The sequence below is a fragment of the Physeter macrocephalus genome, chromosome 11, assembly GCF_002837175.3.
Source record: "Physeter macrocephalus isolate SW-GA chromosome 11, ASM283717v5, whole genome shotgun sequence".
NCBI classification, from domain to species: domain Eukaryota; kingdom Metazoa; phylum Chordata; class Mammalia; order Artiodactyla; family Physeteridae; genus Physeter; species Physeter macrocephalus.
In genome coordinates, this window is record NC_041224.1 from 29541546 (window position 1) to 29569032 (window position 27487).

The 27487-nt window shown below is 42.8% G+C and overlaps 1 protein-coding gene across 1 annotated transcript in view; it reads left to right on the forward strand.

The window, feature by feature from the left end:
- The first annotated feature begins 310 nt into the window (after window positions 1–310).
- The window catches only part of ITIH5 (inter-alpha-trypsin inhibitor heavy chain 5), a 74422-nt gene continuing 47245 nt past the window's right edge, over window positions 311–27487 (forward strand). The window contains exons 1-5 of the mRNA XM_007126575.3: window positions 311–512; window positions 9613–9657; window positions 20717–20880; window positions 21818–21919; window positions 23748–23998. Of these exons, the coding sequence (XP_007126637.1) occupies window positions 423–512; window positions 9613–9657; window positions 20717–20880; window positions 21818–21919; window positions 23748–23998 (652 nt within the window). The 5' untranslated portion in view covers window positions 311–422. The remainder of the gene's footprint in view (window positions 513–9612; window positions 9658–20716; window positions 20881–21817; window positions 21920–23747; window positions 23999–27487) is intronic.

Here is a 27487-nt window from a genome sequence, read left to right on the forward strand (position 1 = left end):
CAAGAGAGGGGGTGTGAGCTGTGCGCTCTGGGGTGAGGGGTACCCGGCGCGGGTGCAGCGGCGCGGGGCAAGACGGGGGAGGGCTCGCGGGAGTGCTGGGCCGGAGGCGGGGGTCTCGCGGGAGTGCAGGGCCGGAGGGGCGAGGGGGCGGGACCGAAGGGCGCGGGGGCGGGGCCGAGGGCGCGGAGGCGGGGCCGGGGAGGGGTGCGCGGTTCGCGGGCGGGAGGTGCGCGGTGGGGCGGGGTCTGTGGTGGTGAGGGGCCCGGGCGGGGCGTGCGGGGGGCGGGGCCTGTGGGGCCTGTGGGGCGCGGGAGCTGGGCCGCGCTCCTTCGCAGCCGCGAGCCCAGGTCTGTACCCCGCGCTGTACCCCGCGCGTCCCGCCGCGTCCCGCCGCGTCCTGGTGCCACCGCCCCGGCCCCGCCATGCTCCCGCTGCTCGGGCTGTGCTTGGCCCTGGCGTTCTGCGCGGGGTCGCTGGAAGAGGCGCAGAGCTGGGGGGACACTTCGGAGCAAGTAAGTGGAGTTCGGGGGGGCCCAAGGCGGGCCCCGGACGCGGGCTGCCGCCCTTTCCCACCGCCTCCTTCGGGCGCGTGGCTGCCGGACAGGCTCCTGGACGCGAGAGAGGGAGGGTTCACCCCCATCTCCTGTCACATCGTCCCTCCACCTCCTCTCTGTCCCGTCTTCTGCTCGGGAACTTCCCCATCTACTGGTCCCTCGAGGAGAGCGTCTGGCTGGCGAAGTTTCTTGCAGAATTGTGTCTGCCACTTCAAAGTCCTGCAGAACCAAATCTCCTTGGCTCCTGTTACCTGCGCGGGTTTCTGCTAGTTTTTTGTTGTTCATTTCTGAGCCAGAGCCCCAAGTTAACTACAGGGTTCTTTAAGACTCGTGTGTGGGGTAGTGTGTTGTTGCTGTCGGTTCCTAGTTGTTCCAGAGAGAAAGCACATCTAGGAAAAGTTCCAAACTCCTGGAAGCCTCTGCTTTTCCCATCTGAAAACCGGGAGAACACGACTTTCCATCAGGTTCTTATCAATGCTTTAGCAGTTTAAAGGTGGCCAGATGATGGGCAGAGAATCAAGAACCAAAGGGTCTCAGTTACCCTGGTTAATATTCTGTGTATGTGCCAGGGTTTTTTAAATGGCTTAACCTCACAGGTGAATGAAACCTGCAAATATGAAATCTCAGTACAATGCTCGATGGATAGGAAAGCTCTTTGAAGAGTATAAAACAGGTTGGAACAGTTTTCAAAGCGCAGACCTTATAGGGAGAAATGGCTCTGTCTCCATTAAAGTAGACAGTGCATTGTCTCCTGGTGCTGTTTACACACACGTATTTAAATTGCTTAGCTGATAGCATGCTTTCACAGGATGGGAAGAAGAGATAACCAAGTATACTTTGTGTCCCCTTTCCCAGCACCTTGGTTTGAAGAGCAGATCTGGAAAACAGAATCTACCTAAACATCCCGTAGTTACTTTCATGCTGACCCTCCCTCAAGGATGTGCTTATCTGTGAAATGGAAAAAATGGTCATTCTCTTGTAGGACTATCAGGAGGAATAACCCATAAAAATTCCAGGCTGTGCGGTGGGGGAGGAACATGCAGGCTTCGGATCCAGAGAGAAAGACTGGTCTCTCCTTTGCCCTTTACAGCTGTGTGGCCTGGACAAGCTGCTTACCTTCTCTGAGCCTTCCTTTACTGTCCATCACCAGCACGGCACACACCTCCTCTTGAGCATACTTGTAAGGATCCAGCTGATAGTTTATGTAAAGGACCTGGTATACAGTGGGTGCTCAAGAAATGGTAGCTGTTTTGGTCAGTGGTTAAGGGCATAGACTTGGTGCCTGGGCTCGATTCCTGATTCTGGCACTTACCAGCTCTGTGACGCTGAGCAAGGTCCTGGGTGCTTCAAACTCCAATTCTGTGAAAAGTGGGAGAGAACAAGGGTGATGAGGATTGGATAGTTAATACACCTAAGGTGCTGGGAACGGTGTCAGCACTTAATGTTGGTGGCTGCTGTTAGGCTTGGGCAGCTGAAATGCTGAGGGTAGGAATTTAGGGTAAAGATCCTAAAATTTTTTTAGGGGGCGGAGGGAGAAGAATGTGGGAAGCACTGAAACAAAGATTCTGTTTATGAACTAGGAGGAGGGATTAAAGCTCTGACATCTGCAAGTCCAAGTAGGCTTAACACTGAGCTTCCCTGAATAGAAGAACACAGGTTTAGCCCATTTTAGTGACTTCGTGCAGTCGTCAGCTCACAGCACTATTTATTCATCTGGAAAATGACTAAATCAGAAAAGACTCCAAATATAAAGTTCTGTGAAAATTTGCGATTTTACCTTTTTATCCCTACTCTATTAAAAAAATTTGTGTGTGTGTATAAGATGTAGGATTTGAGAGCACAGGCTCCAGAACCAGACTTCCTGGGTTTGAATCCTGGCTCTGCACTTACTGGGGAGTTAATTAACATCTATGAGCCCCTATTTACCCATCTTGAGAATGGGGATGATGAGATTACTTAATTAAAAGGATTTTGAAGATTAAAATAGTTAATATACTTAGAACTTAGTATGGTGCCTGACAATGCAGTTAGTGCTCTGGTCTCAATAATTATGGTCTTCAAAATTATATGTGAACAATTTTTTAAATTTATTTTTTATTGAAGTATAGTTGAATTACAATGTGTTAATTTCTGCTGTAGAGCAAAGTGATTCAGTTATACATATATATTTACATTCTTTTTCATATTCTTTTCCATTATGGTTTATCACAGGATATTGAATATACTTCCCTGTGCTATACAGTAGGACCTTGTTGTTTATCCTTTCTGTATATAATAGTTGGCATCTGGTAATCCCTAACTCCCAATCCAAACCTCTCCCACCATCCCTCCCCCTTGGCGACCACCAGTGTATTCTCTATGTCCCTTGGCAACCACCAGTCTATTCTCTATGTCCCTGATTCTCTTCTGTTTCATAGATAGGTTCATTTATGTCCAGTTTTAAATTCCACATATAAGTGATATCATATGTTGGTGAACAATGTTTAAATGTCAATGAATATGTAAATTTTAATATACCTGAACTTGCCTGTTAGCTTGTGTTGCAATTCTTGTGTTGCAGCTTGCCTATTAGCTTGTTATATACCTTCAATTGAAAATATTACTAATAATATCCTAGATTCAAGTCCCTTCCTCCCTCTCCACCTCATCTGTAAACAGTGTTACCTGTAGTGTAATAAACCCACTATCAGCAGTGGTTTTCAAACTTCATCTTGCAGAAATACACTCAGGGGGCTCTTTAAACATTCAGATTCCTATGCGCCACCCCTATCAATTTCCATCCACTAGGTTTGGGTGGGACCCAGATGATCCTGATGCAGGTGATGCATGGACCACACTTAGACTAATTCAGCTTTGAAAGACTCTTTCAGGAAATCAATATTAAAAAGCAAGACTCTTGTATAAAGTCAGCCTGCTTTCAAATTGATATGGTTTCTTCTTTTTTTTTTTTAATATTTATTTATTTATTTATTTTTGGCTGTGTCGGGTCTTCATTGTGGCTCGCGGGCTTCTCTCTAGTTGTGGCACACAGGCTCGCAGCCTTAGTTGCCCAGCGGCATGTGGGATCTTGGTTCCCTGACCAGGGATCGAACCCGCGTCCCGTGCATTGTAAGGCGGATTCTTAACCTCTGGACCACCAGGGCAGTCCCTCAAACTGATATGGTTTCTTCAACTAAGGATGGAGCTGCGTTCCCATTATTACCAAAGCAGTTTTTAATTTACAGAATAATAGTAGGCACCAAGTGTTGAGTGTCAGGGAGAGTTTGCTAGGAGCTCTATGTAAAAATAATAAGAAGCAGTAAAGTATATGGTTAAGATCACCCCAAGTGGAACCAGACTGCCTGGGTTCAAATCTGGATCCCGCCACTTACTGGCTGTGTGTACTTGGGCAAGTAACTTAACCTCTCTGCGTCTCCGTTTCCTCACCTGCAAGATGGCGTTGTTAATGGTTCCTACCTCATAGGCAGGGGTGGATCTAAGTTTTGAGAGAGGAGTCAAGTTTATATAATGGGCAAAGCCCTCTTAAAAAAATGCTAAATGCTACAAGTGCTAAAATAAACATTTATTTAGAAGAATACATAAATCGCAGCAAATGACACATTTTGACAAACACTATGAATACCACCGTTTGTTAAGGAACCGTGCAAGTGAAGGGTCCTGACTCTTACCTTTTATTAGCTTCTAAACAATAATAAACTAGTAAATAAAAAATAACAAACCCACTTCTGCTCCTGTTTATTGTGAGGATAAAATGAGTTGATTCAGGCACAGCACTTACATATAGTAAGCACTCAGGTCCTATTAGCTATTTTGGTTATTTACGTACAGCCTGGTTGAATCTCTGCCACTGCAAGGAAAGCCTCAGCGAGCTTATGCTCCAGGAGGACTATGGAAGTCCACCCAGGGGAAGTGATGCACGCGAGTGATATTTCAGAGCCTAGATTAGAACCCAGGGGTGCTGAATGCCAGGCTGGGCTCTCAATGACGCCTCCAAAGACTGCCACTTTCACATTTACAATGTAATGTAATTTGTTTAAATACGATTTTAATTTGTAGCTCCTGGCACGTAGATTGTGTTCAGCATAGGCTTCTGGTACCACACTCACAGTGGTGATACATTTCTAATTCCCTGAATCGAGCATTTCTGCAGTTTTAAGTTTTATAGTCTCTCACTCAGAACCTTTGTATTTGGGAAAACAAAGAAAATCAAGACCAGTTTTGTTTTTTTTTTTTTTTTTTTTTTTTAACGCTTTGAAAAGTAAAGTCAAGGGAAGATTCTGTGAGCTCCAGACCACTCGATAATGTCTCCCTTATGTGCACGGGTGTGATCGTTGCAATGGAGTCCTAAGGCTGGATGGGGAAGAAGGGTATTACGGGAGCGATTCCAGAGATTTACTCACTCCCGAACCAGAGCCAGCCATATCTGGTTTCTTTGGAGGGAGGCGGGGAGAAGGATGGGGGAGTCCTGCGAGCTGGGTGATGAGTTGTATGTGACTTCGTGTTCCTAACTAACGCTCTCCCAAAGCCCTGGATGCGCTAACATAAAGCAGCCGTGCCCACCGTGCTGTCAGAGGTCCAGCTGGAGGTCCTGTACGCTTTCTGTGTCTAAGGAGCAGAGGGTCTGTTTAGGAAAATGGGGCCATAGGATGGAGGCCTGAGCTTTCTTTGTGGGGTTGGGGGGTGGTCCCACCCTCCTCATTATCTTCCCACAAGCCAGATCCATTTCCTTTGTTTCTCACAGGTTAAAAGAAACAAGGTGACTTGCCTAAGGTTAGCTGGTTTGGGTTTTGTTTTTGTTTTTCCAGCTGCCTGGAAAATTGTTTGGAATTTCAGCCCCCCAAAGAAGTTTCTTCTTCCATTGCTGAGGCTATGGGCCCCCCAAATGGCAAGAGGTTCATAGCAGGACAACCTACAGCAGCATTTCTCCAAAGGAAGAGAACTTTTGAGAACTACCCAGCTGGGATCCTCCCAGGCTAACTGTCCTCGGTCCAGGTGATGGGTGGCAGCTCCCGTGCTTTCCAGCCTGTAGCCATGGGTTTGGTGTCAGCTCCTGTATCAGATCTCTGAGGCAGCGGACTCCTGAGCCCCTGGCTCTTGGTTTCAGGTTTTCAGAATGCCCTTAGAAGATGGAGCCCAGCGGGTAGATACATTTCTGGCACAGAGCCCGCTAGGAACTCATGTCTTCAGCTGTTTGATGGTGTGTGAGGGAGGCTGGCCTAAGTACAGCCTGAGGGCGTGAACCCTGCCTTTCTGTCTCTCTTTCAGGGCACCCGGGTCATTAAGGCATCCATCCCTAATGGGCATGTGTTTGTTCTGCGTATTCACAATATCCCTCACCCTGGGTGGAATTAAGGTTCACTCCTCTTCTCCTTTCCTGTGCTCTTTCCCATCCGTGGATTTTCTGGAATGCTTTCAGAGGGTGTTTCTCTTCCCTCCCAATCCTGATCCAACACTGTGGTTGACCCTGGGGGGAAAATACCATCTCTGTTATCCAAATTACGAACATTAAGCAGTGCCTGCTGTTTTTTACCTCTGGTTGGAGTATCCGATGATGGAGTAGATGGAGATTCCAGTCCCCCAGCTCTGATGGTGTTATTGCTACATTCTTTGTGCAAAGGCAGCCTTCAGCCACCCTTGCACATCCTGGTAGGGAATGCTGCTTGGTCCATGTGAGTTGAAGAGGCAGATTATGAGCTTTTTCTCAGCGCAGTTCCTGTATTGAGCTGGATGCTCTTTAAATTTCTCTTCCCCTTTCATTCCACTCCAACAAACATCCTACACAGCTGCTTCTAGCCATCCCTCCATTGTAAAGCCTCTCATGGTCATCTGAGAACATAGTGAACTCTTCTTTTTTCCATTTCCTTTGTAAAAATTACCTCGTCTACTAAGTCTTCCTGAGTGTATTTCTTTCAAGTTAGGTAGTATGGTCCTTGATGGCAAAGATCATGGCTGATATTTCTCATAAACACTGTGGTCTGGACATCTGTTCTGATGCTTGAGAAGCAAGCTCAGCTCAGTAGGAGCGAAAAATCCTATTTGAGCCATGTCTTAAGTCTATTATTTGGGGGTCCATGCTCTGAGATTACTATTCATGGCAGCCCTTGACATTAAGCTGGAGTCGGTTACTTACCTTTCCTTAACCCACACTCCCAGGTTCTTACAAGACAATGGAAAACCTCTCAAACAATAAAAGGGATCAGGAATTCCTAACTAAAAACAATGAAGATGACATTGCTGTCATTTCGACTTCTAATCCTAGCTGGCACCAGGAAGCTTTGATTCTGGTTCAGTCTGAGTCTAAATTTGGACTGAAGTGTAGCCATCGTGATCCCCTGAGAGGTCAGATAGTCATCTCAAAAATGAAAAACCAACCTCTCTTGTTCTCCTTAATGCTTGTGTATTTTCTTGGAAAACCTATTTTACAAAGGAGGAGACTTCAAAGAAATACTTTAGATCAACCAGAGAACATAATACCTGAGCAGGGCTGAGCTTCCCTTCTGACCATGGCTATCTTAAGGGGTCCCCAGCCTATTCCACAGTTTTAGCAAGGGAGAGGCCTGAGCTGAGCCTGCAGACCCGATGGAGGCCTTGCCCAGGACGCTTATTCTGGCTTTCCTGGGACGGTCCCAATCATCCCATGTCATTTTAGAAATAGAAACCAGTGTCCTCCTAGTCATTGTTTGGTTCTCATATGGAGCCAGGGCCGATGTCAACCTAAATCCTGTACTAATTCTTTCTATTCCATGTTCTGTAGAATAAGAGACTCTATAATGGATAATAATGGTAATTTACAGTGGTAGCATTATCTATTTTCAGGAGGGATCAAGGAGAGGATAGTGATTAAACCAGTTTCTGTTATACTTTTAGTTTACAAAATGGAAATATCTTTATTGCTTTTTTCCTATTTGGAAATGATACACAGTAATTTGTCCAAAACTGAGGCAGTACAAAAAAGTTTAAAGAAGAAGAATTTAATCACTCAAAGGTAACAGCCATTAGCATTTTGTGCACATTCTACACATGTAGACACTTATAAAAATGAGATCATGTTAAATATAGCGTTTTGCTACCTGATTTAATCACTTAAAATATGTCTGAATGTATAAGTGAGGACAGGCCAGTCTGTAGTGGGGTAACAACCCCCAAATCTCAGTGACTTAAATGACAAACGTTTATTTCTTGCTTGTATGACTTGTCCATCTTGGATTGTTGGTGCAGCAAGTGCAATCTTGGGCTTGATGGAGCAGTGACCATATCAAACATTGCTAATTACTATGCCGGTGAGGAAAGGCAGTTCTGGAGGACCTCACACCTGTGATAAAATCCTTGGCGCAGAAGTGACAGATGCCACTTACATTCATAACTTATTGGCCAGAGCCAGTCCCGTGGCTCTGTCTTCCCACAAGGGGGCCAGGAAATGCAATCCTTCTGGCAGAGAGTTGGAGAAATATTTGGTGAACAGCACAGAAGTCCAGTAAAATTAACGTTGATGTCAGTACATATAGGCCCATACTATTATTTTCAACAGCTGTATTCTAATTAATCAATGTATCATAATATATTTAACCAAACCATTTTTAAAGGATATGTTAGGCTATTTCCAATGATTAGCAATTGTTTTAAAAGTTACAAAGAATTTTTTTGTACATTCATTTTTTTTCCTATTGATTTTTCCCCCATATGATGCTTTTCTGAAACTAGGATTTCTAAATTAGAAGAAGGGCATACTGGTGGAAATGTAAAATGTTACAGCTGCTTTGAAAACTGGTTTATCTATTTCTTAAAAGCTAAATTTATCATATGAACCAGGAATTCCACCTGTAGGTATCTTCCTGAGGAAACTGAAAACATATGTCCAACACAAAGAACTCTATGTGAATGTTCATAGAGTTCAAGTCCCACATTATAAATAATAGCCAAAAAGTAGAAATAACATAAACGTCCATCAACTGGCCAATGGATAAACAAAATGTGGTGTATCCACACAATGGAATATTATTCAGACGTAAAAAGGAACAAAGTGCTGATAAATGCTACAAGATTATGCTAAGTGAGAAAAGCTAGTAATAAATGACCACATATGGTATGATTCCATGTATATGAAATGCCCAGAATGAGTAAATCCATAGAGACAAAGTAGATTAGTGGTTGTCTGGGGCCAGGGCAAAGGTTGGGGTTGGGAGCCTTTCTGTTAGGATAATAAAAATGTTCTAACTTGATTGTCGTGGTGATTGCACAACTCTGTGCATACACTAAAAAACACTGAATTGTTTTAAATGAATGAATTTCATTGTTTGTAAATTATACCTCAGAAAGCTGTCGAAAAAGGCATGCTTACAGTCTAAGCATATTTTCCAAGTCTGTGATTGACACTGTCAAACTGCCCTCCAGAAAGGCCAATTCATCACTCAGAGCAGCAGTAGTTAACACTTCTGTTCTTTAAACAGTGATGTGTCATGAGAAATAATCAGCAACCAGCTAGGACTTTTAAATTAGTCCAGAGGGGCTGGTTAATTTTTATATGATTTTTAAAAGTAAGGATGTTATTACTGTCCCCTGCCCCTCCTCTGCATGTGGGAAGAAGGTATAACAAATCATCCACAGAAAACACAGTAAGAAAGTTCAAGGTAAGTTCAGTTTTGCTTCCAGAGTTTCCTGGAGTTTTGAGCAGAGTAAATGAGCCCATCAGAGTTGAGCTGACAGGTTTACTCATTGTAGCAGACACAACAGCAAAGAGCCGATTTTCAAGCCAAAAGTGACTAGAAACCGAAAACAGATATTCTAATGAACTCTGTCCTGGCCATTTCATCTGTCTTCCCCTAACAGATGTAAGAACCCTCAGGTGAGGAGGGGGTGTGACATCGTGGGTTCAGCAGTCAGCCAGGTCTGAGAGGGATGAATTCTAATCCTGGCCTGGATGCTCCCTGGTTACAGGTCAAAACTGCTTTTCAGGATGGATAACCCTTTGCGTGAATTTGAATTGGTTTTAACCCCCCCTCATGTAACTCACATGAGAACGACCTCACGATCATTTCTCATGTCTCTTTTCTTCTTCTAGGTTGCACTCCGGGTCCCAAGGCAAGTCAGGCTGTTGCAAAGGCTGGTACGTATGTTCACATATATTCTCTTAAAAATCTGTTCCCCTCGCTATTCTGTGTATTTGGAACCAGGCAATAACTATGTTCGCAGCTCCCCCAAAGCTTATAGATTGCATGTAGAAGAAATCGAACATGAAACAGTGTAGCTTCTATAAGGCTTTCTTCTATAGGCTTTTATAAGGCTTTCTTTAAGTGGCTTTTTTTTCTGAAAAAAGACCTGATTATTCCAGTAGAACTATAAGGACAAAGTGTGAAGTTTTCAAAGACCGTCTTAGAAAAAAGCCCAACACCTAAGGGAATCTTTACTTTTTTATGATGTTCTTACACAAGAAATAAAGGCTGTGTTGTGAAGTAAACAGCTAAAGCAAGCAAAGAATTCACATTTGTAGATTAAAGCTTTGTGTAATGGAAGTTGGTCCAGGCTCTCAGTGCATGCTGGAGGTTTCCAGACGGAACTTGGGCAGATGTTCAGGATTCTAAGCATTTATCTGAAATGATCTCAGTCCTTCCTTCCCATTGTGTGTGCCATGACATATCAAAATGTGGGGACACGCCTTCAGGCTCCGAGGCTATGGAATCCTCTGTACATCCTCAGGAATGAGCCATTTACGCAAGGCCTCCGCACTCCTGGCTGGTGGTCGAGTCAAGGCTGGATTGACCATGACCAATGTCGCAATCATTACCATCTTTATTTGGACCAGGACTTTGTATTCTCATCGTTTTCTGCATGGCCTCTTCCTCCCCTCCCTTCTCCTATCCTCCCAATCCCAACTCCCCATACCCCACGTTTGCTAACCTCATTGTCTCATGTTTTTGTCCATGTTCACATCATCATACACAGACATATGTGAACATAAACGGGTCAAGAATTGTGAAGAGTCTAGATTTTTACCCTACTTACAGGCCAATAAGCTAGTCTGTTGCTGTTTCATGGATGCTGGCACAAAACAGGAGACTCCTGGGCCAGAGATGAAGGGTGATTTATTACTCACAGTAAGAGCAGAAGTCAGAGTGGCAGGATTGGTGCCTTTCCTCCAGCTCAGTTCTCATGTAGTGATACAGAGAGGGCCAGGCAACACCTACACACGTGGTTGGCTTTATCACAAGAGAGGTACTGTATAGCACAGGGAACTTTACTCAGCACTCTATGATGACCTATATGGGAGAAGAATCTAAAAAAGACTAGATATGTGTATAGGTATAACTGATTCACTTTGCTCTACAGCAGAAACTAGCACAGCATTGTGAATCAACCATACTCCAATAAATATTAGTCAAAAAAAAAAAAAAAAAAAAGAAGCGCTAAGCTTAGGGAACCTGACTCTTTTGTAATGAGCGCTAAGCCTGCCTGATCTTTGCCCTGGAGGGAGACATTCTCTTTGTTATTCTGGACTTTAAGCCAACCTGCCCTTTGCTCTGAAGGGAAACCCCAGCTCTGTCTTCCCAAGCTGTTCATTATACAAGTATCCTGGAAAATGTAGTACAAAACAGAGGTAACCAGTGCCTCTGCCCAGAAAATGTGCAGAAATACCAGACTCATGGACAGTAGTCTCCCAGCAAGACATAGATACACATATTCATTCATTCAACAGGGTTTTTTTTTTTTTGTTTTGTTTTTGGCCAAGCCACGCAGCTTGTGGGATCTTAGTTCCCTGACCAGGGATTGAACCCGGGCTGCTTGCAGTGAAAGCACTGAGTCCTAACCACTGGACTGCCAGGGAATTCCCAACAAGTATTTTTTTGAATCCTTACTATCTGCCCAGAAATGTTCAAGGCATTGGGAATACAGCAACGAACGAAACAAGCAAAAGACCCTGTCTTTCATAGAGCTTGAATTCTAAAGCAGGGCAGGGATAGACACAGTCAATAAATAAATGGTTACGTGTGTCAGGAATAGAGAAGATGCCATGAGATTATTCTGGACTTTAAGCCAACCTGCCCTTTGCTCTGAAGGGAAACCCCAGCTCTGTCTTCCCAAGCTGTTCATTATACAAGTATCCTGGAAAATGTAGTACAAAACAGAGGTAACCAGTGCCTCTGCCCAGAAAATGTGCAGAAATACCAGACTCATGGACAGTAGTCTCCCAGCAAGACATAGATACACATATTCATTCATTCAACAGGGTTTTTTTTTTTTTGTTTTGTTTTTGGCCAAGCCACGCAGCTTGTGGGATCTTAGTTCCCTGACCAGGGATTGAACCCGGGCTGCTTGCAGTGAAAGCACTGAGTCCTAACCACTGGACTGCCAGGGAATTCCCAACAAGTATTTTTTTGAATCCTTACTATCTGCCCAGAAATGTTCAAGGCATTGGGAATACAGCAACGAACGAAACAAGCAAAAGACCCTGTCTTTCATAGAGCTTGAATTCTAAAGCGGGGCAGAGATAGACACAGTCAATAAATAAATGGTTACGTGTGTTAGGAATAGAGAAGATGCCATGAGAAAAACAACATGGCAGAGGCAGGTGGGAGACCCTCGTGTACATTGGCATGTATGAGAGTTCTCATATTTGCTTTCAGACAGTGGTACCATGTAACCACAGCTACTGTTCCCTGCATGCTGACCATGTGCCAGCCATTGTCCTGAGCGCCTCGTGTGTCATAGCTCAACCAAATACAGAGACATTTTACAGATGAGAAAACCGAGGTTCAGAGAGATTGAGTCACTTGTCCAAGATTACACTTTCCGAAAGAGGTGGTTGAACCAGGATTTTGAGTCCCAGCCGTCCAGCTTCTGAGTCTGTGCTTGTCACTTATACACACAACTGCCTTCTCACCTGATGGTATTTTTCCAGTTCTTATTATTTTCACTCAACAGTGCCTCACCTGGCCTACCTCTATCCATTCTTTTAGATGGTGAAAGATATTACAGGTTGTTGGCACACGATGGTTTATCAAGCATTCTACTATTGATGAGCTTTCAATATTTTTCCAATTTTTTTGCCCCTGTAAGTGCTGCTGCAAAAAAATTTTTTTCTACTATGTGGGTGCTCTTAATTCTATGGCTGAGATTTTCAGCAAGAGGATTGCTGAGTCAGAGTGCACATACACTTTTAATTTTGATAGATGTAGTCAGACTACTTTTTGAGTACACCTAGTACCGTCTGTCGTAATTTCATTTCTATCAGCAGTGATGAATATGTACATTTCTGCCAGCAGTGCTATAATTACTCCTTTTGATTTGTCACTCTCTTAGATTTAAAGTGATACCTCATTGTTCTTTTTTTTTTTTTTTTTTTTTTGTAGGCGGCGGGCCCTCTGTTGTGGCCTCTCCCGCTGCGGAGCACAGGCTCCGGACGCGCAGGCTCAGCGGCCATGGCTCACGGGCCCAGCCGCTCCGCGGCACGTGGGATCTTCCCGGACCGGGGCGCGAACCCGGTTCGGTTCCCCTGCATCGGCAGGCGGACGCGCAACCACTGCGCCACCAGGGAAACCCATCTCATTGTTCTTTAATGTGCATTTCCCTGAGTTTGGACTTTTCCCCATATATTTCTTGGCCATTTCAGAGTCGTTCTTCTGTGAAATTTTTTCTGCACCCATTTTCCTATTGTGTTTTTTTATCCCCTGATGGTCAGTATGTAGGAGATCTTCGTGTGCTATACATACTCTGTCTTCTGAATTGGAAGAGTTCCCCCCTAAATCTGTTATTTGTCTGTTAACTTCGTATATAGTATAGTTGCCATATAAAAACTTTAAGTTCCTGAGTAATAAATAAGTTTATCTGTTCTTTATACCCTTCAAGGTTTCATTCTTGGTTAAAAAGATTTCCTTGGCCCTTTGGCTTAGACTGTTCTATACAATCTCTTAAATTTTCTTAGAAATCTAGTAATGTGAAAAGCCTCACTTTTATTGATGCATGTATTACAGTGTTGTAATGTGGACTTTATTTACCCATCCAAACGGTACCAGAATGATCTTTGCAGCTTAGGTCTGGTGCATCACTCTCTTTTGCAGATGTCTTCAGTGACTTTGTATCACCTGTAGGATTAACTCTGAGGACATCTATGGCCCCTTGTGATCTGGCTCCTGCCTGCCTATGTAGCCCTCGTTTACCCGAGTCTCCTGGTATTTTCTGTTCTAGCCGTACCACACTAATCTGAATGTTCTCTACTCTAATTAATGAAGAGGACGTGGTGGCCACAGCTGGTACCCTCCTGTCACTGCCAGCTCATGGACCCCTGGGGATTTGCTTGATTTTATTCTGAATTAAGTAGATACCCTTTTAAGGAAGCTCTCTGGTATCACAGACGCCAAAAATGTGTCTGTTTTGAAAAACAGGAGTATCTTTTTCTCTGAGTCTCCATGGTGCTTAACAGCTACTGGCCTGTTTTCCTAAAATAATTCACCGCCATCCTTTAACCTCCGATGGCAGGGGCTGTGTCTTGGCATCCCCTTCCTAGCAGATATTCTAAAATGTGTAGCTGGGCTGTGTTTTGAGCAGATGTGATGAGACACACAGACACAGAAGTGATCATCACGGAGGAGGAAGTTTATACTCAGAGGTCCCGAGGGATGAGAGGCATGGCAGCGCTATGTGGGGAAGCACCGGGTCAGTCAGGGGGCATCAGGGACAGAGAGAGAATGCGGCCAAGAGCCTTACTGGGGTTTTTACAGGAAGAAATTGATGAGTCCGGTTAGGCATGCTGCGTAAGCTTAGGATCGGGTAGTTGGAATAATGTTGGCGGTCCCTGGGCTACAGGGATGGTCCTCAGTGGTCGGGTACCTGGTCCTGGGGTGATATGGGGCAGGGGGGGGATATTGGTTGGTGTGTGAGAGTTTGGTAAAGGAGGTGGTTGGGGTAGAGGGCTCTGTGCTGATTGGTTGTATCTCGAAGGTGTGCTCGTAGGGGCGTCATTTGCTGTCTCTAGGAATCAGCTGGCCCTGGGGGGAGCAGCCTCTCCAAGATCAAAGCCCCAAATGCCAGAGCATCAAGAATATAGAAAATCAGAAAATATAGTCAGTTCAGCAGGTAGTGTGGTGCTGGGCACCATTACCTCCCTGAGAGCTAGCTACGTACATGTCTGTCTCCCTGTTCCCAGCTCTGGCTTCATGGTTTATCTGTTTTAGGGGGTATACAGAATGGAATTTTTTTTTCTGCATAAAGATGATCATTTCATTTTGTGTTTCCTCTCTAAACATAAAGAAATATTGCCCTATAGAATGTATTACTGCAAATAGGCGATTCAGAGCTGATGACACCCTCTGTCTACAGGAGGAAAATTATTTCCCCAAGGTGGTAAATACAGTCATCAGGGAGGTGCCCTGTCTGAAGTCCTCTGCTTCATGTAATAACAGCATGAGCTGTGTTTTTCTCAGAAGGAAGAAGCATTCAGGTTTAGTAAAGATCTCTGGACTGGAGTCAGCCAATTGCCAAGCTCCATAAAGTGAGAGGAGCTGATGAGGTTGTTTCTGAGGTTCTCTCCCACCTTTGGACTGATTTCTTCTAGTGGTCGACAAAGAACTCTTAGACCAGGGTAAAACAGCAGAAGGTAAATCTTCTGGGAAGAGACCTGGCTCTTGGCAAAGGCTGTGGCAAACACTCCCCTGTCACAGTTCCAGATGGCATCTTGGGGGATTCAGGATGTCTTCTGGGTGGATTGATCTTAAGTGACTCACATGAGTCACACAGAAACCTCTGGTCCCCCAGGCAGCTAATTAAGACACTCCCTGCCTAAAAACGCTTTTCCATCTGTTTTGCTTTTGCAGGAAAGATAATGAAGACATTATTATGTCACAGGAAGACTTGATTTCTGGCCCCTGTTTTCCAGCCCACATCCCTAAACAAAATACTGAGTTGAATGCAAATATGGAAAGTGTGTTGGATTTTTAAGAACTGTGCTTTGGGAAAAACCGAGACCATGGTTTTATATCCTCTCTTTTATGACACATTTTCGTAAACCTCTCCCATTCCAGGTTCTGTGCTTGGCCTTGGGGTGGTGCGTCTCCTCACGATTTTATGTACCTGGCCAATATTCTTCGCCCCATGTGCCCTCCTTTCTAACTAAACTGCACTCTTCTTGTGCCAGGAATGGGCTATGGTTCATTCCCATTTTTATGTCTTTTGTGTTTTTAGAATATTCTTTTTGTTTTCTTTCACCACATATAAATTCTACATCTCTTTAAAAGCCTTTTCTTACTTTTATGGTCTTCACTGTTTTCTCTTCCTTGTGAGCTCTGGAAAGTCTTCTAGTCAATAAGTAAATATTACTCAGTCATAAAAAGGAATGAAATTGTGTCAGTTGCAGAGACGTGAATGGACCTAGAGACTGTCATATAGAGTGAAGTCAGAAGGAGAAAAACAAATATCATACATTAACGCATATATGTGGAATCTAGAAAAATGGTATAGATGATCTTATCTGCAAAGCAGAAATGGAGACACACACGTAGAGAATAAACATATGGATACCAAGGGGGAAAGGAGAGAGGTGGGATGAATTGGGACATTGGGATTGACATATATACACTACTATGTATAAAATAGATAACTAATGAGAACTTACTGTATAGCACAGGGAACTCTACTCAGTACTCTGTGGTGACCTAAATGGGAAGGAAATCCAAAAAAGAGGGGATATATGTCTACGTATAGCTGATTCACTTTGCTGTGCAGCAGAAACTGACACAACATTGTAAAGCAACTATACTCCAGTTAAAAAAAAGTAAATACATATATCTCCCTATCTCTTCCTGTGTTTCTATTTTTTGCACTTTCTTCCCACAGCACCTTGAGAGAACAGATCGTGTGTAATATTTCTTCCCAATCCATCACAGAATTTAGAGTCGTGCTTCTGAAATACTACTTTATTACTATTTCCCTTTGGAGGATATATATTTTTCTCTAATGGTTCAAGATTCTGAAAATTCAGTTGTACAAATGTTTTTGATTTTGATTCTCTGCTGAGAGCTGTGGATGAGAAAAAAGGAATAAGTCATGCCCCCTGTTTTCCACGTGTTTATAGGCCAGGACGGGCAGGGGAAGGGATGGGTAGCTTTCGGGGATGGGGGATAGAGTTGCACATAATTGATGTTAATAGATTTTCAGTGGACATCGCCGTCACGGAAAGGCAAGGGCTATACATGTAAATAACACAAGGGCTTCTGTGGGAAAACACTAACTGGACAGAAGCAGTAAAACTAAAATAGTTTCTTGAAACTTTTCTCAGCCTGTCTCCTGGGGCTACAAACCGTAAACTGTGCTTCCTCTTGATGTAGTGTTGTGGAAAATTCTGCTACATCCATAATCTTAAGGCAAAAGAAGATACCATAGTAGTCAAACTTAGCATTTTTGTCAGGCATCTTCTAATTTTCACATTTTAATTGCAGTGAGATTTTAAGTGATAATTATCTCATAAATGAGAACAAATCAACATGACATCAAAGATAATCTCAAGGGTACCAAGTGCAGAAGATCTTTAAATACTTTAGAAAGAGTACAGGGCAAGGACTCTTTATGGAAGAAACTCAGTTTTGTTTGGAATGCCGTGCAGCTAGAGCTGTATGCTCTGTTTATCAAAGACGTAAACTTAACAAGATTTTTTCCCTAGTAGTACTCGACTTTTGTGTAAAGGAGTGATAAGCTGATAAGAAAAAAATTGGGGGAGGGTGCGAATTCCCTGGTGGTCCAGTGGTTAGGACTCCGCACTTCCATGGCAGGGGGTGTGGGTTCAATCCCTGGTCAGGGAACTAAGATCCTGCAAGCTGCATGGTGCAACCAAAAAGAAAAAAGAAAAAATTTTTTAGAAAATGTCAGAATGTGGCACTAGTGCAGAATGGATTCAGCTCCCTGCCCTGTCTGGAGTGTTTACAATTTAATGTGGGGGGGATAGCTGAGGTTTACAGGTAACTTTTGAATAGAATCAGCATTACATATACTGTGCTTTGGCAGTTCTGTATTTTACTGGCTGTCTAACAGTGACCGCTGGGAAAAGCCTTGATCAGCCAGGCCACCTCTGGAATCCTTTTACAGAAGAGGCAGGATTGGGAGTCAGCAACTCCATATTCTCATGCTGGAGTTCTTACCTCCCACCTGTGTGACCAGGGGCAAGTACCCTATCCTGGTCTTAACATTGGTAAAGCGAGGTGATTGGACTTGAGAGTTTCTTTTTCTTTATATTTGTCTTGATAGCTTTTACTATAACTTCCTCCTTTCAAGGGTGTTTCTAATATGCAGAAGTCTGGTTCCCAAAAGAAAACCAATAAAGCACGTAGAGGTCAGAAAGAGCATAGCGTTCAAAATAATTAACAAAATGACTAAATACAGCTCAAGGGCCACTCACACTAAAGTAGGGTTGTAAACTCAAATGTCTAAAGGTGTCCAGGTCTAAAGGTCCAGGTCTAAATGTCTAAAGGTGTACGAGGAAGGTGTCCAGGTCTAAAGGTCCAGGTCTAAATGTCTAAAGGTGTACGAGGAAGGTGTCCAGTTTCTGTTGCTGTATGAAAATCTTCTCCAAACTCGGCGGCTAAAGCAGCAGATTTTGTCCTAAAGAGACTAGATGTTCATAAAGAATGTTTTGTCATCATTGCTTTACCGTGTTGTGTTAATTTCTGCTGTACAACAAAGTGAATCGGCTATATGCATACATATATCCCTTTCCTCTCGGGTCTCCCTCCCACCCTCCCCGCTCCATCGCACCCATCTAGGTCATCACAGAGCACCGAGCTGAGCTCCTTGGGCTATACACCAGGTTCCCACTAGCTCTCTGTTTTACACATGGAAGTGTATATATGTCAGTCCCAATCTCCCAATTCATACCACTCTCCCCTTCCCCCCACCGTGTCCACACATCCGTTCTCTACGTCTGTGTCTCATTCCTGCCCTGCAAATAGGTTCATCTGTACCATTTTTCTAGATTCCACGTATATGCGTTAATATACGATATTTGGTTTTCTCTTTCTGACTTACTCTGTATGACATTGTAAAGCAACTATACCCCAATTTTAAAAAAAGAGGGCTTCCCTGGTGGTGCAGTGGTTAAGAATCCGCCTGCCAATGCAGGGGTCACGGGTTCGAGCCCTGGTCCCGGAAGATCCCACATGCCGCGGAGCAACTAAGCCTGTGCGCCACAGCTACTGAGCCTGCGCTCTAGAGCCTGCAAGCCACAACTGCTGAGCCCGCATGCCACAACTACTGAAGCCCGTGCACCTAGAGCCCGTGCTCCGCAACAAGAGAAGCCACCGCAATGAGAAGCCTGCACACGGCAACAAAGAGTAGCCCCCGCTCGCCGCAGCTAAAGAAAGCCTGCGTGTAGCCACGAAGACCGAAAAATAAAATAAATAAATAAATAAATAAATTTTTTTAAAAAAGAATATTTTTAAAATAAAAAATGTAATCATATATATTATATATTTTATATATAAAATATATAATATATATGATATTATATATAATATATAAAATCATATGTATATTTTATATATAAAATATATAATCATCGATTATTTCTGATTTCAGGAATAATTTCCTAAAACCCAAAGTTTTGTTCCTTACTTTTGACTTTGACTTAGATTCTTGGATCTCAGAAGAAGACATAGTTTAGGTGATTTCCTCAAGCCCTCTCAATTTATAGACATAAAATTCTAGCAGAAATACATGAAGTGTCACCTAGTTATATTAGTTTAAAAGAGTGCTTCTCAACCCTCAGAATCCCCTGGAGGGCTTGTTGAAACATAGACTTCTAGCCCCGCCCCCTGAGATGCTCGCTCTGTAGGTTTGGCATGGGGCCTGAGGTTCTGCATTTCTAATAAGTTCCCAGGTGATGCTGAGGCTGCTGGTCCAAGGACCACATCTCAAGAACCATTGTGTTGAAATGCCTCCTTCTCAGACCGAATTGGAGAACTTGTTTTCTTTCTAGGGGAAAAATCTTTCAGATGCGTTTAGATTTTTTTCTGCTTCAGGTTCAGCCACCAGATGAACAGTGTGGTGGAACTCTGCCGCCACCGCTGCCCACACTCTGGCCTGGCTCATGCGGTGAAGATGACACTTAGCAGGAGTTATAATACCATGAGGTAGAAGCAAATGCATGTATTATAGGTGCACAGAGAACAGTGAATAGTTTAACCAGCTTTTAAATTCGCACTGCCTAGCTACTGCCCTTATCAGAAGTTTGGGGGATAAATTTAATTAGCACAGACTTTCCTATTTCTGGGTTCCAATTCCCCAAATACTTCCTTGAGCTCAGTACTGATTCTTATTTTACCATAATGTGATTGTCATCTGAATGGAAAAGCCCCAGAGTATAGTTTCTCTAAGTGGATATTGAAATTAATTTGGAAATAGGAGAATTTCTTTAGGTGTAATCTGGTGTTGTGGTCAATTCAGTGAGTCTAGAAATGTGATCTAAACATTTATAACAGAAAAGTGTTGTATACTTCAGATACTTCTAAAATTCCAATCTTTTATTAAATTCTTTAAGTAGAGTATATTCTCTGTTAAATTGGAAATCTTAACTGTGTCCATTTCTTTTTTTTTTTTTACAGTTTAAAAAAATTTTATATTGGAGTGTAGTTGACTTACAACGTTGTGTTAGTTTTAGGTGTACAGCAAAGTGATTCAGTTATACATATACATATATCTATTCTTTTTCAGATTTTTTTCCCAAATAGATTGTCACAGAGTATTGAGTAGAGTTCCCTGTGCTATATATACAGCAGGTTCTTGTTGATTATCTATTTTATATATAGTAGTGTGTATATGTTAATCCCAACCTCCTAATTTATCCCTCCCTACTGTGTTCATTTCTTAAAGCTGGGCTAAGTAGTTTGTTTCTCTGTCATGTACTGGTTGTTCAACCATGACTGTTTTACAACTGAGGGGAAAATCCGGAAAATCAGGACAATACAAAGAAAGAAGAAAACAATCACAGGTCAAGGGCTCCCAAATTGAAGATGATTTCTCTTACGGGAAAAAAAAAAAAAAACCACACCTACCCCCAAATGGTTGAGTCATGCTTTCATGTGCCATTGAAAATACTGTTTTTTTAAAATTTTTATTGAAGTATGGTCGATTTACAATGTTGTGAGAGTCCCAGGTGCACAGCATACTGTGTGTTTTGATTCCAACAGAAAACCAAACCCTTGATGACAGAATTCTCGGTGAAGTCCACCATTATTTCCCGTTATGCCTTCACTACGGTTGCCTGCAGGATGCTGAACAGAGCATCTGAGGACCAGGAAATCACGTTTCAGATGCAGATTCCAGCCGCAGCTTTCATCACTAACTTCACTATGTAGGTGACACCCTGGTCAGAGACCCTGGGTTGAAGATTTCTAGGCGGGAGGGTCAAGGGGAGCCTGAGACGCTGTGAGGACCACAGTCTTTGGCCGTGAGAATTTATAAATTCTCAGTCCAGCGGACAGTTCGTGGGAAAGAAGGTTGATTCCCTCCCCCACTTCCTCTCCCTTCTTCCTTCTATCCCTCCTTCTCCCCCTTCCTCCTTTTTATTACCTCTTCTTTTATCCCATTACTCTCTTCTTTCCTCCCTCCTTTCCTCCCCCCACCTTCATTTCCTCTTTCTTTCCCTCCACCAAATGGGTACCCACCCTGGGCCAGGTGCGCTTCAAGGTGATTGGTCTACTTCTATGAAAAAAGACAGTGTTGCTCTGCTCCAGAAATTCCACTGGGGAGAAACAATAAATAAGCAAACAGATGAATAAATGAGATAACTTCAGACAGTAGCAAATGCTGTGAAGATGGCAAGTAGGATTGAGGTGGCTTGTTTAGTTGGGGAGGTGGATCAGAGGAGTCAGTGTTGAAGTTGAGATCTGAAGGATGAGACACCATGAAACCTTTGATGTACCAGATAGAACATCTTTCTTCTTTTCTCCTGAACTAAGAGGTAAAGAGATGCAAAATAGGTGTATGGGTTTAATTTTAGGTCTGGGCAAGGTTCAAGTTGGTGACTCTTCTTGGAAGTTTGAGCAGGTCTTCTGATTTCCTCCTGGAGAATCAGAGGCCCCATGGCTTGGATCTTCCCATTTGGACCTGTTGAAAATTGCCCTAGAATGAGATGAGTGATACAAGGGGAGTGCCCTGGCCTGGAATGCATTCTTTCTGCACATCCAAGAGGCAAATAAAAATATTTTCTAGGGTTGTCATGGTTATGAGATCCATGTTTGAGTTTGTCTTGGACGGCAAGCTGGCAACGCAGCTGTCTTGTGTTTCAGGCTTATTGGAGACAAGGTGTATCAGGGAGAAATTACAGAGAAAGAAAAGAAAAATGGTGATAAGGTAAAAGAGAAAAGGAATAAAACCACAGAAGACAGTGGGTAAGTACCATTGAACTAAGGAATTAAAAGTCCACTTTAGCCAAGTGTCAAATTTTCTACCCTGCCTACCCATCTTGTTCTCACCCTTTTCTTCAAAGATTTATCTTTTTATTTTTTATCATCATAATAAGTAATTAAATATACCTGGTTAGGGACTTCCCTGGCCGTCCAGCTGTTAAGACTTCACCTTCCAGTGCAGGGGATGCAGGTTCGATCCCTGGTCAGGGAGCTAAGATCCCACATGCCTGGGGGCCAAAACACCAAAGCATAAAACGGAAACAATACTGTAACAAATTCAATAAAGACTTTGAAAATGGTCCACATCAAAAAAAAAAAAATCTTAAAAAAAATACATATATATACCTGGTTAACAATATAGTAGCTAAGGGTTTATGATGAAAAGGAATATTTTATCACTCCCATTCCCCAGTTCTCACTTTCTAGAAACATCCACTTCTGATATTTCTGTAGTTTTCTGGTAGTTACCTCCCTCACTCTAAATATTATGATAGTTTTGCTTTTTAAAAATTTCATGATAAAAATCAGATATTATCTGTTGATTCTGTGCTGTGAAGAAAGAGGATTTAGCATGTTTACAATACTCCCACTTTCTCTCTGCATTCCAGTTTTTTGTATTATTATCTTTTTCTTCTTCAGTTAATTTAATCAGAGTTATACCGTCTTAGACGAGCCCTATTATCTTCAGTGATAATATCCTCTCTCCTTCATGTCATCCTACCTTTTCATTTCCATTTCCAGCACTCATCTCTTCCTACTTAATCATTTACTTTTGCATCATCAGAGTTATCACCGTTAAAATTCTGATCTGTCGTGGTATTTGTATTCTTTGTCTATAAACTGAATCTAAACACTGAAAACCAATAAATCAATTCACTTTTAATGACTCCGTAAATAACATTAACTAGAGAACCACCTAGTATACTGAGAATCAATTTCCCTCTCTACCAGCCCATTTGAAAAAAAGTCATCTGTTCCCTTTGAAGAAAAACGATCTTAGTATGTAGAGGAAAAGGTGGGGGCTTTATGAGGATGATCTTTTCTTACACTTCATAAATTGTTCAGAATCAGGCAAGCCACAGTTCCGTTTAGTTGGATCACAGCAGGAATCTGTTTTTCTGGAGGTCACCTGTGTCAATCCCCCTCCCCTTTGCTCCCTCGGGTCTGACACAAGGAGAGGTCGGAGAGTTCAGGAGTCTTTGAATTCTCTGCTCTTCAGAATTCCTTGAACCTGTGTGACCTTCCTCTAGTGCAGGCCTTTGCTACTCCTCCCAAAACTAAATTCTAGTTTTTCTTTCTAATGTCAACTGAAAAAATATGCACAACCTAAAAATCAAGAATTATGTTTTATTGGAGGCATTACTGAAGACTATAGCCTGGGAGACAGCTTCTCAGCTCTGAGGGACTGTTCCAGACAGGAGCCAGGATATAGAGGAGTTTTTGCTGAAAAAAAAAAAAGGTAGTCACACATCAAAAGATTACTGCTAATCACACACACTGAAAAACAACAGACATCTCGAGTTGATGAATTCAGTGCTTCTGTGTATAGGAAGATGCAAGAGTCGGGGCTCATTGAAATTATTCCTTAGATATGCATCTTAACTATCTAGGGCCAGTCTCCTGGTTTTCTCCGTCCTGAATCCCCTCAGGATGCATCATGGGGGCAGCTGCAGTGGCTGGTGGCTTGATGATGGGGAAACATTGTGGTCCACGCTAAGGCCTCTCGCTGAGAGAGTTTGGCCCGGGCCCTGGGGGACTCGAGGGAACCTGGCTTTCTCCGATCCCCTGTTCCCTTTTCTCTTCCTTCCAGGGAGAAGGGGACGGAGACCTTCAGAGCCTCCGTGGTCCTTCCCAGCAAGGACAAGGCTGCCTTCCTCTTGAGTTACGAGGAGCTCCTGCAGCGGCGGCTGGGGAAGTACGAGCATGTGGTCAGCGTACGGCCCCAGCAGCTGGTGGGGCGTCTGACGGTGGAGGTTACCGTTCTGGAGAGGTCGGGCATCGCGGCGCTGGAGGTGCTGGGGCTCCAGAACAGCCGTCGACAGGGCAGCGGGCGGGGGCAAGGTGAGCGGTGCTGGCCGGAGGCACTCAGGTGTCGTGTGCTGACTCCAAGGTGGGCACTGCCATTAAACCAGATGGCACCCCTGCAGCACGGGCCCCAAGAGGAGGGGGAATCTGAAGGACAGCAGCAAAACAACGACAGTGCCCTGTACATTTTTTTTTTAAGCTAGGCTGTATCAGGAGATTTAAATGTTCAAGTCATTTGACACTGTCGTATCACTTCTGGGAATCTAACCTTGGTGAGACATCTAAAATATCGGTACTGTTACATGTACAAAACCGTTTGATAATATTTGTAGTAGCAAAAACATTCCTTCATCCTAAGTATTCAACCACACAGACGTGATTAGTAAAATAGGGTTACAAAAACAATTCAGCACGTGATAGAGAAAAAAGAGACACAGTTGTACATACACTTTAATGTTAAATATGTTAACTGTGAAGCTGACAAAAGACCAAGAAGTTATATAAAATAATCATTTTACACTCGGGGTAAGGGAGTATGTGGTCATTTTCTAATACTCTTTTTTATTATTTTATTTTATTTTTCAATACTCTGTTTTTAAAACAAACTTTTGACATTAACGTAAACATCTAAATGTGCTATATCTTTCTAAATTTAAATAATGAAAAATACGTACTGCCAGTTTGACTTAAGACACAGACATTTTTTCTTCATTAGTAAGATTGCTCAATTTGCTTTTTTCTCAAATTTTAATTTTTTAAATAGCACTCTGTTGAAATGATAATGAAAAATTCAATCTAATCTAATTTTAACCACTCTATTAATTTCCACTAGTAGTTTACATTAAACATTCACTTGCATTGTGCCTTATCCTAAATATATCAGTAAGGCTTTATGTCAAATTGGTGACAAGATAGATGAGCCCCAAAATTCACCGGGGTTAGAATGACAAGATTTCGGATATCTGTGACACTGAGGTCAGGGAAGTGCTGAGTGCTAAGTGATCACGGAGTGTGCAGAATCTGAATTCAACCCCTGTGACTGCAAGAGGGGTCCAGAGTCTCCCAAGAAGGCTTCTTGTACAAGAATATTTAGGGATGAGGTTGGAAGGAGAGGAGAGAAATAACTTGACACGAGGAATAACAGAATGTCGTTATCTTACATGATGCAAAAACAGTCAAGAGCCGGAGCTGGTATGTGAGAGAGTAAACGGTATGGAACATACGCGTTCTGCCCCCAGCACGCAGTTCAGGGAGTGACTCTGGACGTGAGAAGTCGTTCACCCTCAAAGACTTGAGCGTGGATTCAGGTCTATTATAAGTTGACTCCAGACAGTGGGCTGGCAGTCCATCCAGATCTCGTCAGAAAGTTACAGATATCATCAAGGGACCTGACATTCAGAAATGGCATGAGATACATGACACCATTCTTAGATCATCTAGGTCACTGTGTGTATGGTTAATGGATTTTCAATCAGTTATGAACTATGTCCTTGAAAAAAGCTGACCTGGGCTGTGTGAGACTCAGCTTACACATCTGTAAACAGGGATAGTAACTGTCTCTTAGGGTCATTGGGAAGCATTTGTGTACATGTGGTGCTGAGTAAGAGCTTAATCATCATCATTATTATTATCCCCTTCTATTTACTTTTTTTCTCTGCAAATCTTATCTCCCCTATTAGACCATAAGTGATTTTCAGGCAGGTCTTTGTCTGATTAACCTTTGTCTCCTTACAGTATTAAACACTATGCCTTTTAAAGAGTAGATAGCTAATGAGGTGTCTGCAAAGTAGAGAAGAAAAGGAAGAAAAAAAAAGGAAAAGAAAGAAAAAAGAAAAATACACACCTAATCTAATAAGAAAGAACATTTTAAAATTTCATTTCTCCCTGATCACAATTTAGTGGGAAATTTTCCCACGTGGGAAGTATGGTCGTCCTGTTGTAGGAATGAAATGGATGTGTGTCTTGCCAGGTTCAGAGCCACTGTGACTCCTCAGAGGTGTCTGCGTTGTGGCGTGTGGGTTATGCTTGGAGGGGACAGGTCTGAATCCTTTTGTTAATCCTGTTACTGCTTATCTGCAGGGCCTGTGGGAATCTCAGAGGAGTTTTTCCAGACCATTGATCTCTTGGGAATCTGTTTATTTTTAAGAAAATTGTTTTCCTGGCTCTTTGCACCAGAGTAGATATTTTGCCTTCCAGAGCGAGAGGTCTCACAGGCCATCACTATGTGCTAGCTACTAGACTCGGCCCATGCACACAAGATTATCTCCTTCAACCTCTAGAACAACCCTCTCTGGGAGCTTTTGTAAAATACTGAGGGTGTGAGTTCAAATTCCGAGTCTCTCCCTAGTTACGTTAAAAGACAGAGAAAGGCTAAAAGCAGTGGAAGCTACCTTTGCCTCAGTTTACTTGTCCAACGTATGGGGATTGGACCCACGGCTATTGAATCGTAAATGAATGGACTTTTTCTCAATGTGAAAGCCAATTCGGTGAGATGTACTTTGGAAGCCAAAGCATTATACTTTCTGGATTATTAAAGTAGTTAACTCACGTGCGTGGTTCAAACTCTAAAAGGATACAAATTGGTATTCGGTACAACCAGACTCCCTGTCTCATCCGTCACCCTGCTCCCTTCTCCTCCAGTAGCTCTCCTCTGAAATATTTTTATGATTTGTGGGCTCAGTGGAACAGAGTATTTGAAATTAAGACTTCCTGGAACATCCCTGGATGTGTGATCTTCTCAAGTCATACACCAGGATAGATATTCCATCTATGTGATTGGTTTAAAGCTGGTTATTTCACTCTCTAGGTTAAAATCTCAAACTTCTTATGGCCCTATGGCACCCGAATTACTGCCCTTTCCATGATTAAAAAAAAAAAAAACTGGAGGGGGGCATAAAACTTTCATTTATGATCAGATCCCTGATGGCTAGGAGTAAAATAAAATGAGATAAACAAAATAAGAAATAAGGTACCTTGCCTGTTTTATCCCCTTTTGCTTTACATCAGTGATGCTCAAACCTGGCTATAACCTACAGTCAGTCACTGGAGAGGTTAAAAAAAAAAAAAATACAGATGACTGAGTCCTACCTCAAACACGTGAATTAGAATTTTTCCGGGTGAGGCCTGGGTAGCTGTATTTTGGGGGTTTGATATTATTTGCATTTCTATGAGAAACAAATTTTTTATGTGTGCTTTTTAACGTGCTTATTTATTTGTAAAGCTAAAGAACAATGTTGAAAATTTTTGCTACCACTAAACAGATACGGTTCTATGACTTTCATTGTTTATCGCTTATATTCTTTGCTTTTTGGAAAAGCAGTTTTTATTGAAGCTTAGTTTGCATAGCATAAAATTTTCTCATTTTAAGTCTATAATTCAGTGATTTTTAGTACATTTGCAGAGTTACGCAACATCAGCACAATCCAAGTTTAGAACATTCCTATCACCCCGAAAAGATATTTGTGCCTACTTGCAATCACTCCTTGTCCCCACCTCAGCCCCAGGCAACCACCAATCTACCTCCTG